The sequence below is a fragment of the Phytophthora infestans genome, genomic scaffold (genome assembly GCF_000142945.1).
Source record: "Phytophthora infestans T30-4 supercont1.23 genomic scaffold, whole genome shotgun sequence".
Classification (NCBI taxonomy): domain Eukaryota; phylum Oomycota; class Peronosporomycetes; order Peronosporales; family Peronosporaceae; genus Phytophthora; species Phytophthora infestans.
This window is the reverse complement of record NW_003303736.1, coordinates 1,603,759-1,616,120: the sequence shown is the minus strand read 5'-3', so window position 1 is coordinate 1,616,120 and position 12,362 is coordinate 1,603,759. Positions and strand designations below refer to the sequence as shown.

The following is a 12,362-nucleotide window of genomic DNA, read 5'->3' as shown; positions in this document are numbered from 1 at the left end:
GAGGGCGTACGTGTGCGACGTTATCGCTGAGCGGTGCAGTCAGTCACGACACTGCTGGGTCCTGGTGAGGACGAGTGCGGAGTGGCGCGTAATCTACTGAGTGGTACGAATCTGGTCGATGACCTACCGCTGCGTGGACCGAGGGTCGCGGTCGACTGCGAGTTGAGGCACCATGGGCATGGCCCAGGAGTGCAGGTGAAGCGACACCTAGTTCACTGTGTGAGGGTCAAGGACCTCTTGGCTTTCAACCGAGTGTCTTGCGAGACACTGTATCCTCTTCGAGGAGTGATGGTGCTGCTGCACCTGGTGGTGGTGACGGAGATGTCGCCACACCGCCGAAGGGCGTGAGCGCGTGATTGCGTTTAAGTCTCGTCAGCTCAAAGCTGCAGAGAAGAACTATCCAGTTCATGACAAAGCGCTACTTGCAATGAAGTATGCTCTAGTCAAATTCAGGGCACACCTGCTAGGCTCTAAGCCTTTTGTGATCATGTGTCGTTACACACTGCGACACAGTCGCCCCATCTCTCTCAGTGAATGGCAAGATGGCTTTCCTTCTTTGCCGATTATAACTTCGAGGTGAAGTACAAGCCGGGGCGGCTTAATGTAGTGGCCGATGCGCTCTCGCGCAGGCCGGACTACGAGTTAGCTCATGTCACGACAGTGACGACGTCAGTGCCTGACTTGATACGCGGAGCGTATGCACAAGACGACATGTGCGTAGCGCTGCTACGGGCTCTTGGGAGCGAAGAGTTTAAAAACGCTGACAACGAATTGTCTGGGAGCTTACGCGCGAGGCTGCATCGATACTCACTCGATGGCGGCCTGCTGTACTACAGCACCGACGCTGAGGATAACCCTCGTGTAGTCGTTCCTCATGATGAGGATCTAAAGTATCGAATCCTCTATGAGGTTCATGATACGCCCGTGGGCGGGCACTTAGGTCGGGAGAAGACCTATGGCTCGGTGAGCTCGATGTACTGGTGGCCCAAGATGTATAAGTGGGTCGGCACCTATGTACGCACGTGTGAGACGTGTCAACGGTCAAAGTCCGCGCCGAGCACGGCAGCGCCATTGGCGAGTTTGTCTGTCCTCAAGGGATGTTGGCAGTCCATGCGTATGGACTTTGTGTTTGGCCTTGGATAAGGCAGGAAACACGGGTATTGTGCTCTTTGTAGACCGATTAAACAAGATGGCTCATTTAGCGGCGGTGCCGGACACCATTGATGGTGAAGGTACAGCTTTGCTGTTTTTAGACCGAGTCTTTCGTCAACATGGCTTGCCTGAGGCAATTGTCTCGGATCGAGACCCGCGCTTCACCGCGAAGTTCTGGACGTCCCTCTTCAGAGTGATCGGCACTCGTTTGGACATGTCCACAGCGGACTATTTGCAGACCGACGGTCAAACCGAACGAGTGAATCGCGTTGTGGAGGATATCCTCCGAAGCGTATGCGCTGAGGCGCCAAAACACTGGAGCCAGATGCTCCCACTCGTTGAGTTCGCATTAAATAATGTGGTGCACGCCTCGACAGGCTGCACTCCGTTCTATGTGAACGGCTTGGTGAACCCTCGCGTCCCACTGACGCCGCCACGCAGTGGCTCAGGACTTGATGGGGGAGGGATAGCCGAGCGGCTAGCTGATGTCAGCCTTGTTGCGGTTCGCAAGCAAGTCAATGACTTTGTCTCTTTGAGACTGAGAGTTATGCGTCAAGTACGCGACGCTATGGCTGAAAGCCAAGACATGCAGAAAAAACATGCAGATGCCAAGGGCAGACGCAATGAAGAAAGGTTTGAGGTCGGAGACCAAGTTTTATTAAATGCAAAAAACCTACGTACTCATGCAGTGTCTGCAGTCTTTAAGACAAAATTGAGACCACGGTTCATAGGACCATTCAAGGTCGTGGTTAAGAAGGGCCTAGCGTGTACGCTTAGCCTTCCGAAGAAGATGCGCACGCATCCAGTCTTCTACGTTGGCTTACTCAAGCCGTATCAGAACCCTGCTCAGGTGAGCGCGGAGGCGTTGGCGCCAACGGTGGCTGGGCCACGACAGACTGCGTAACAGCGGGAGGCCGAACCACGGCAGGCTGAACGACAGGAGGTGGCGGGGCCACAAGACGCAACAGCAAGTCGATCTGACCTTGCAGCTGAGCGACTTGACGCTCAAGGTCCGCAACTCGGTTCTAAACCGACTGTGGTTGCTTAAACCAGTCCACACGGTGGTTCGCCTCATCGAGACCATCTGCAAGGCGACTCAGAGAGTCAGTCGTATCATGAAGAAACTGGTTCAGAGAGTCCACACGCTGCTCCAGCGCGAATACGTCGCTGCGACTCGCAATGCGAGAGTCCAGCTGAGGCTCGGCCTCCTCCTACTCTGCTCGACGAGCACGGCGAGCTTCACTTCCATGTGGAACGCCTGGTGGCGAGGCACAGGCGCCAGGAGTACCATGTGAAATGGAGGGGTTATCCTCACTTACAAAACTCTTGGGAGTTTGAGATTGTCCTCCGGCAGGACTGCCCTGACGTCATCGACGCTTTTGATCGGGCACACCCACTGCCCCGCCGCCACGGCGCACGACCGCGTCGTCACGCGCCGAGCGCTCCCCGCCGCTAGAACGCGGGGGTGACAGGTCAGTGGCTGAGCTCAAGCTCCGACCAGTGGTTGTAGCAGCCGGCTCATAGGAATGAGCGGCGCTCGCAGCATGAGCGAGAGGTGGTGACGCCTCGTGATGATGGGGACGGGGTCCCAGTGTTTGTGGGCGTGCTTTCGATTCAGTGAAGTCTAAGCGCAAACGTCTCTCAAGACGAATATCAGTTTCAGATAAACTTGCTCGAACTCTCTCCACCCAGCTTCGAAATTGTGCTTTATAAGAACGCTGAGATTCCCCAGGGTTGAGAACAACCGGAATGGTTTGCATAGAAGAAACTGGTTGGTGGCTGAGCTGCATTTGCAGGCGCGCCTGATACTCCTGAGGAGTTGTGACCTGTCGAGTCAGATATCGCTCTCGGCGCCGGTGCCGCTGCACTTGCTTATCAGCAGTTGAGGCCGCAGGCTCACATGTGTACGTGTTCAGCAGCTGCTGCGCCGCGAGGCGGGTCGCTTCGGCAGGGCTCCGCGGCTGGAAGCCGTAGTCACGGCGTGGCGTTAGAACAAGTGGTTGGATCACAGGTCAGAACGACTGCGAGCGCTGCTCATTGGACAACTGACGGTCTTGGACCTCATCCAGGTCATTCGTAATGACGTTGTGATCGTATCGATCTTTCTCGTCATACCGCGACGATAGCGGTGGCGCATCGCGCAGCGCGCGAATCGGATTCGAACATTCAGAGAACGGATGCGGTGTCCGCGGGTCTCTTCTAGTTTGAGATCGCGCCGCCGAGCGACTAGACCTCACAGAGGAAGCTGGAGAAGGCGCGACACCAGTATGCGACCTCGGAGCGGTTGGAGTAGTCCTCACTACTCATGGGCTCGTCGTAGTCGGCTTCGCCCTCTCCAAGTTCCGAGAACGGAACATCGTTCCCTCTGGGCGGCGCTTGCGGCTCTGACGAGCTTTGAGCTTCGCTCTCTTCTTGGTGACGCCTCATGGTGCGTGGACCGTTTCGACGGCGATACGCTTGGTGTACTCCGCCACGGAAAGAGACGAAGATGCTCTTGGAGCAGTTGCGGAGAGCAGTGAGGTCTAGACGACGGGCAGGGCAGCGCGACGCGCTGGAGACGTTGGGCCGTTGGCCCGGAGTGGAAGTGCCAGGCATCAAGGATGCGAACGCGTTTGTGAGCTCGCGGAGCTGCAGAACGCAGAGGTGAGGTCTAGTGACCTCCGTCGTCTTGACAAGACGTGACCTCGCTGAGGAATGTTTCGAGGACAGAATGTTCTCATCTTAGTGAGGGAGAGTGTAGCGGGGTTACATGGTGTGGAACACACAGGGGTACGGAGTACCCGGAGACTTAACAAACTCTCAGTACATAAGCTGATGAGCTAACGTACTCTCAGTACATAAGTTGGAGAGCTAACAAGGTCTCTCAGTACGTTGGCTGAAAGCCACACGTTATACCTTTGATTAGGTTTAACTGTGCTAGATAGTTGAAGAGATACATTTATCCCTAGACGACTTGGCCGCAATTATAGTAAATAAAACGCTTCTGGTTCTAAAGCATAAAGTTAAGGTGTTAACTTTGAGCCCTGGTCTTGGGCTGTAAGTGTCCTTTGGATAAGGAACTTATTATTAGTGACTCTTTGAGTCGAACGTCTTCATCTGACGCTAAAGCTACGGCAGCCCCGCTGAGCAATAGATCTCTGGTGTATCGGCTGTTGAAAAGCATTTCGTAGCATGACCTGTATGGCGAATGGGTTTACGAGATGTCGACATACCAACACGTGAGCGCAGAGCCAGCCCGTTCAGTAGAGCTGCTTAGAGTCGCATATGAACTTTCTGCAAATCGCTTTAATCTCGCCGAGGTTCCACGAAGGATTGCTCCAATAATGCTCGAACGAAAATCGCAATAGAACTTTCACGGCACGAATTGACAGATATCGCAGCTACATCTTTTTCTACTTCTCGTTTTTCGTGAGGTTACCTCTGAGAGAGGCTTTGTAGGTCTTGACTCGATTACCGTTCAGTATATGGCCGTAGAGGTTGTCATCGCGCACAACGTTGTATTCCACGGTAAAACATATTATTGGATGCTGTTAGCCGCCCGTCTCGACTTTCTTCTGTGAATAGTGGCTATCTCCTAGTAGCAGGCCTTAGAGGAGCGGCGTTTACCGCCGCCGTGTGAGATGCAGAAGCCACAGCCGTGCGCGCACTTACCACCGACATCAAATTTTGCACTACTGACGCCCGCCGTGCGTCATACAGAAGCCTTTGCGGCGCGCCACATAATGCTGGAAAAAGACCTGGCACGTCGCGTCTACGATGATGTGGTTCTTACGTTTAGTAGTAACCAGTAGCATCAAATTGAGAGGTGGGGCTAACGAGAATATGGAAATCGAAGTACGCATCTTCAAAAATGCAGGTGATATTAATCCTGCAGCTGCACGGTGCGTCTTCCTTCTTAATAAACAATTTCGATTTTCGTGACGTCTACGTATCAACGGGCACCCACCGATGCGACCTAACCAAGTTTTCCTAGCGAATAACACCATGACAGTAGCCTCTCCTATGCCAATACTGCAATACCCAAAAAATGCCATGAAGCCACTTGTACACCTCGAGCATGGCTTGAGGAAGCCGATCAACCCACCCGATACATATCTATCACAATCTTGCGGGGTCCAAAGCGATTCATCTTAAGATTTGTACCCCTTGAAGACTTTCGGGCATGTGTCATCTTGCCTTCATCAAAGTTCTGTAGATGTCTTTCTGCCTCTAATACCCTTCGTTGTCAACGCAATCACGGGGTTTGATAGGAACCAGACCCGCGAATGTTGTTCCTGTCAGCTCGATGGATCCCAATCTGGTTTCGTAGCGACTTTTAAGTACGGTTTGTCACCTTGAATCATACCAACATCCAAGAAAAAAGGTACACGAGGTTGTAATTTTTTTAACTGTGGTTGCCAAGGAATAATCGAGCACCGATAAGTCATCACATCGAAGCGCGCGGGGGGGGGGGTCTCGGATAAAATTTTCGTCAGCAGCTGTTTTGTCTCGAAGGCGCAGGCAGAATGGCAAACGTTGTTGGAGAAAATTAAAGCGATCACTGGTATCGGAGATTTCGACGATTCTGTCTACGAATGTCGCCACAGCTTTTCCAGTCTTTGTTGTCGTAGCTGTCACGTGAATTAGGCTCCGGCTGCATCGTCACAGGCTGTTCCACCACCGTAAGAGCGCTGTTATCCCTTGCTGCTTGTAGCGAGCGCTCCAAAACTTGGATTTAATTTATCTTAAGTGGTTCGCATAAACTTGTTCGCCGAAGCATATTTGGTTTGTTTTAGACTGGTGGTAGTCTCTTTTTGTCAAGCGGCGATTGTACATTCCTTTGTAGAAATAGCCATTTTCGCTGCAGCGAGCCTGCGGCAGTTTTGAAAACGAGTCTTTACAAGTTCTGTTACTCGTCCTTTAAGCCAGTATTTTTCTAAAAAGTGTGAAGCATGGGTAAAGTAGCTAGCAACATATTTGTGTTCATGAAGTGAGAGAAGTAAAATGACTTTTCACGACAATTTCACGACTACGAGGCTTCACAGAAACAATTAAATTTTTTGCGGCTAACGCCGGTATAGTATTGGCTACAGGACCCTCATTTTGTTTTATTTATGGAAAGTGCTGTGAAAACAGAAAAACGGAAAGTGGTGCTGTGGACCACAACAAATTGTCAATAAAATGAAGCTCATTCCTTCATTTCATTGGCTAAAACTCGCATGCCGTACGTGCGTCTTTCCTCAGGCATATACCGGTAGAGTCTACCGGCCCCGACCCATGACGCCAATTAACCAGATGGAGAAGCTGGCGGCGGAGCTGGAGCGGCAGCTGCGCGAGGATCAGCTCCAGGAGGGCGACGACTGGTTCCTAGTGTCCTCCACGTGGTGGACGAATGTGCTGGGCGCGTCTCCTAGCGACGATACGGACGATGACGCGGACGACTCGGACGACGCCGTACCGCGCAGAAACAGCGATCTACGGGTCCAGAACGCCCCGTTACTGGAGTTGGAGCTCAGTAGTCGTAAGCGTGGGGTGGCGGTGCTTAAACCCATGCTGGTACGGGGCACAACGCACTTCTAGAGCCGGAGATACATCGTTTTAACGCCGTTACTGTCGCTATACCCAGGTAGAGGACAGGGACTACCGCCTAGTGAGTCAGAAAGTGTGGAATCAACTGTCCGATCGCTTCAGCTTCGACTGGGAGATCTCCAGACCTGTAATAACCCGTGGACCTGCCAAAAATCGGATTGTGGAGGTCAATCCCGTCATTTTCGAGGTAATTATCTACTATATGAGGGCAAATAATGGTCGCATACTCAAGCTACTTACTATATTAGGTGCTGGGGTGGCGTACGGGTCTGGAAGGGCCTGTGGAGCTGATAGACACCGAGCAGAAGCCTTTAATACTCACAGCAAGCGAGAAATGCTCACTCAAGGAGCTGCAATTGAAGATCTGGAAGGTGGCAGCTGAGTCGCAACTTAGTGAAATGTTCCCAGATGTTACCGAAGAGAACCTGATGGACGCAGTGCAAGTTTGTTACAGGATGGATGAGGAGTCGTCGTGGACGCCACTCAGAGACGCCGTGGTGAAGGAGGAGCGCCCGACAAACGGCTTTACGAGCTCTAACGACCCAGATATCCTCGTGGAGAGCACTACCGTGGGCGAATTGCAGCTGGAACAACGCGATTACAAGCCTGGCAAGAAGAAACTGCACCATTTGCTCGTGGAAGGAAGGTTTCTCGCTCCCCAAGAGGCTGGATCAAGAGATTGGAGACACGGCAAGTTCTATAGTGAGATTCAGGCTGAAGCGTGGCGGTTTAGGCTGCAGAAAGACCAGCTGATCGACGCGCTGGATACCGACAATAAATGGTACGAGTCTCGTGTGGTGGACCTGGCGGAGACGCAGGTGAAGGTGCATTATCGCGGCTGGACAGCCAAGTGGGACGAGTGGGTCAACCGTACGTCGACGCGCCTCGCTCCGCTGCACACAAAGGTCCGGAATTGGCGCAATTTCCAGCTGAATGACGAGATCCTCGTGGGTAGAGTCGTGAGTGGCAAAAGCTTCCCAGAGTGGCGTATAGCGCGCGTCACGGACGTCCAGAAAATCGAGATGGACGACTCTCTTCGGGTCGAGCTGGATGTGGGCGGCAATAAGCGCTGGATGGATGCGCAAGATGAGTTGCTGTGCCCGGTAGGCACCCACAAGGCTGTGAACGCGTCCACTGTCGTCGCATCGCCCGTCTCCACGCACTCTCCGGCGTCTTCTTACAGATATGGGCGGGACTTTGAAGCAGGACGTGGTCGACCGGAGTTTGAGGGCGTCGTGGGTCTCTCCAATCTGGGCAACACATGCTTTATGAACAGTATGCTGCAGTGCTTGATCAACACGGCGCCATTGCGAGAATATTTTCTGAAGAAAGTCCCAGAGACGGGTACGTTGTGCTTTACGAAGGAGATCAACCGAGATAATCCGTTAGGGATGAAAGGCATCATGGCGGTGGACTTTGCGAGTCTGTTACGGAAGATGTGGAGCAATGAATTCAAGGTGGTGACGCCCACGAAGCTCAAGTCGGTGATTGGACAATATGCGCCGCAGTTTGCAGGATACCAGCAACAAGACAGTCAGGAACTGATGAATTTTCTGCTCGATGGGCTCCACGAAGACCTCAATCGCGTCAAGGCCAAGCCGTACACGAAACCGGTGGAGCGTAATGGCCGCAGTGACGCCGACGTGGCTCGAGAAGAATGGCAGCAGTTCCTGCGACGTAACGACAGTGTCATTGTGGACAACTTTATGGGCCAATTACGCAGCCACGTGACGTGTTCAGACGCTGATTGTGGCCACGAATCGGTCACGTTTGACCCGTACATGAGTCTCTCTGTACCCATCCCGAACAACGAGGCGGTGGGGGTTCAGGTGCAGCTGTTCTGGGCCAATGGAGACATCCCGATGAAGTACGCCTTACATCTACCCAAAGACGCTTGTAGCTTACAAGATGCCAAGGAGAAACTCAGTCAATTGTCGGAGGTCCCTATCTCCCGGCTCTTCTTCGTGGAGGTATGGAACCATCGCATCATCAAGGCCTATTCAGACAAGTTTTCCGTCGAACGCGTGCGCGAAGACGTTCTTCATGCGTACGAGCTGGAGCTGCCAGTGACAGAGTACTCGTTCTCGTCTCCTACGATCCGTCCTGCTGGTCCGAGAAGGTTAGGCACGCTGGAATCCGAGTCGGAACGTAAGCAGATGCATCTGGTCGAGTTGCTGCATCAAGCGCCCGTGGCGTCGCCTGTGGATGGACGTGCGACTTCCGATGGCTACGACATGTTGGTAGAGGAAGGGTATGGGCCAAAGCAACGTCGCGTGGAGGTGGAGCTGTTCAATACGCCGCTTCTGGTGTCCATTGACACGACGTGGACGAAAGCAGAGATCCACGAGAAGGTGTGGCGAGTGGTACATCGCCTTGTGGCTACAGGAGAAGCAGACAAGGAGTCCGACGCGAGTTTTGGATGTCGGCAGGACCAGCGACTGCCCTATCGTCTTCATGTGACGGAACCGAACGGAGCAACGACGTTTCTCAACGATCTCCCACGCGACAACGAGCCTGTGGACGTGTCTGGCAACTCGAACAGACCGTTCAGCTTCACCCTCGAGTGGAAACGCAATGGGTACGTCTTTATTCTGTGCTCTTGTGTGCTCCTTATCGACTTGTTTCTAACCATACCACTCAACAGATACCAACAGGGCTACGACGAGACGTCGGCCAAGCGAGTGGAGCTCCACGAGTCGATGAAAAGTCTGGAGATCTCGTCGAAACCAGCGCGTCTGACGCTGTTCGACTGTCTGGCCAAGTTTACGGAGCGCGAGCAGCTCGGAGAAGCGGATGCGTGGTACTGTCCCAAGTGCAAGAGCCACGTGCGTGCGTTCAAGAAGTTCGACCTGTTCTCGCTGCCCAAGGTGCTGATCTTCCACCTCAAGCGCTTCCGGTACGCGCAGAACTCGTTCTACATGCATCGCGACAAGATTTCGACGCTGGTCGAGTTTCCAGTGCAGGAGTTGGATCTGGCGGAGTTTGTGGTCGGCCCAGACAGCGGGTCGGCGCGTCTTTACGATCTCTACGCTGTCTCGGAGCACATGGGGGGTCTAGGAGGCGGACACTACACGGCTGTGGCCAAGAACCCCGTGAATAGACGCTGGTTTGACTTCAACGACAGCCACACCAGTGCCACGACAGCTCAAGACGCAGTGTCGGCCAAAGCGTATGTGTTGTTCTACATCCGTCGCGACGAGGCGTAAGGGAGAAACATCGATCAAGGAGAAGCTCGCTTGTCTCTTGATTCGCTGCTCTCGAGTTTGAGTTGTTGAGGTGTTTGGGCGGACTTAGGGACTGGGTTTGGAGGAGGCAAAGCGGTAGTGACGTGTCCTGTCGGTCGGAGAACTGGGACAGACAGGCAGCAGGTGGACATCTTGAGGAGGCAGTCGACGCAGCCCAGTCAGCAACGTCGTGACCCTCGTGTCTTCGTCTTTCTGGTCGAGTGAAGCACAGCGCAGTTGGTCTGGCAGGTCGATGATCCCGCTGAAAGGCAACACGCGACTCAAGTACTGCGCTTGGACTTGAGAACACGACGGAGAGGCTCTTGTGGTCGGGCGTTTACGAGGAGAGACGTGTCTTGTCTGTCTCCGATCGCTGGTGGCTGGTCTTGCAAGCTCGTGTAGCCGTGAGTTGGGGAGTTGTGGCGTGATTTCTTCACGTGGGAAGACGAGACTCTTTTGGTCTTTTGAGTGTACAGGAGCAGCGTCTGTGAAGCGTTGTGTGAAGTCTCGAAGTCTCTGCGAGTGTTCGCTCATGAGTGCTCGTACGACGTCTCGTAGGGGCGAGAGGAAGGACGCTACCGTGTCTTTACGGATACAGAGCATGACACAAGTTTCCAGTGCGACGACATCCCATGGAGCGAGTGACGCTGTCGTGGCGAGTGCCCCTTCTTGTCCGAAGACCGCTGGGGCTTGGATCACAGCGACGATCGGCTTGTCGCTCGGCTTGGAGACTTTGACACGGCCTTGGATCAGTACAACCAGCACACTGATCTCCTCTCCACGACAGATAATCGGTCGACCTTCTCGTGCTGTAAGCGACTTGGCAGCGTATGCGAGATGCGTGACGATGTGGGGCGGTAGAGCGTGTAGTCGTGGGATCGACGCGATGGCCTTCTCCGTGGCTCGTAAGACTACTTGTTTGTATGGTTTAATGGCTCGTCGATAGAGATCTCCAGACACCACAGCCAGCTCCGTCCACGTCGTACAGAAGGTAGCACAGGCAGTCGCAGTCCGTAGACCTTGAGGCTCAATGAGACTGATCTCTCCGAAACACGAACCTGGCGTGAGTGTGCGGAAGAAGCCTGTACTGTAGGCTGCTAGAGACACGCAACCAGTTATGAGAACGTAGAAGCAGTCGCCGGTTTCTCCCTGACGGAACACAAAGTCTCCAGATTGTACACGTAGGTAGGTGCTCGTACGTGCGAGTTCTTGGAAAACTGAGTCGGGTAGTTGAGCGTCGGAGAAATATTTGAGACTAGCAAACCATTTTTTTAAGTTGCGGAGATCTCCGGACGAACGATGACTTGTAGGACGATGGAGACGAGCCTGAACTCCGTGAACTTTAGCTAGAGCTAGGAGAGACGACACGTGATCAGTGCTGCTCGCTTGAAGACCGTAAGAAGACGGTCTCTTATCGTCGAGGGTTAACGGTACGGAGACCGTCTCTCTGTCCCAGAACGTGACGTGGGTGCGCCAAACACGACGATGTGTTCGTTGCTCCTGCTTGCGGTCGAGAAGTGTGAGGTAGGAGACGGCATGGAAGATTCGCTGCAATACGATGCGCAAAGGTGGTAGTTTAGCTGGGATCTCTACGATCTGAAAGTCTTCTAGTCTTGATATGGGGCTAGGAAAGCGGATAGTTCGGATGGTAGAGAAGACGTCGCCAATACGACGGAAACGCGGAGATATTCGCACGATTACGACGCTTTTATCTTGTAACCCGTAGTCGATTAAGTCGTCGTCGCCTTCGAGTTGTTCATCGTGGAGAAAGAGTTGTTGATGCTCGAATGGAACTCCGAAGTGACGTTGTAGTGCTGCCCGCATGCAGGTTAGAGACTGCGAACGGTGGACCGAGAGTCTTCCGAGTGCTGAGCGACCGGGGAGATGGAAATAGACGTCGAAGCAGAGCTCGCGTGTATGTGGGTTGGACCAAAGTGGAAGAGGTGTGGACCGCGTGGAGATTCTCCTTCGTTGCGCTGCACCTGCCATGGCGGCTACGGACGCTGGATGTGCGAGGCGTGGAGACACTCCAGGTGGGTTAAGTAACCCGTGTTGTATTGTTAGAAAGCGCAGGTCTTGGTCTGCCATCTTGACTACGTAGGTTTAAGCGATGTTAAAAGCAGAGAGACACCCGCAGCGTGTATCTAAAAATTGAGAGATTATTATTGTACGCTTGATTTTATTCTCTGCCTAGACCAGAATGTAGCCATCTACTATGAATGTAGCCATCTGCTATGAAGATTTAACAGCCCAAATCCTCTAGCAACAACTAGATACAAGGGGTAAAATCGGGCGTAGATTTCAAAACTGTGGTCAGAATTAGGTCGTTTTTGCGCTACAATACTATTTTAAAACTCTTTTCAGATGCCCCAGGTTTACGGTAAACGGGTTGCCTTTGAGGCGGTCATTTGATTGGGC

General features: G+C 53.1%; 2 protein-coding genes across 2 annotated transcripts; one reads left to right on the top strand and one right to left on the bottom strand.

The window, feature by feature from the left end:
- Positions 1-6,426: 6,426 nt before the first annotated feature.
- Positions 6,427-9,926, top strand: PITG_11431 (ubiquitin-specific protease, putative; the record flags this gene model as incomplete). The annotated part of the gene is made up of 4 exons (XM_002900967.1): positions 6,427-6,687; positions 6,758-6,907; positions 6,969-9,298; positions 9,365-9,926. The coding sequence occupies 4 exons, from the start codon at positions 6,427-6,429 to the stop codon at positions 9,924-9,926; spliced, it is 3,303 nt and encodes a 1,100-aa protein (XP_002901013.1).
- A 593-nt stretch (positions 9,927-10,519) lies between these two features.
- Positions 10,520-11,933, bottom strand: PITG_11430 (uncharacterized protein; the record flags this gene model as incomplete). Its single annotated transcript, XM_002900966.1, has 2 exons — positions 10,520-10,633; positions 10,677-11,933. 2 exons carry the CDS (start codon positions 11,931-11,933, stop codon positions 10,520-10,522), a joined length of 1,371 nt encoding a protein of 456 aa, XP_002901012.1.
- Between the last annotated feature and the right edge of the window lie 429 nt (positions 11,934-12,362).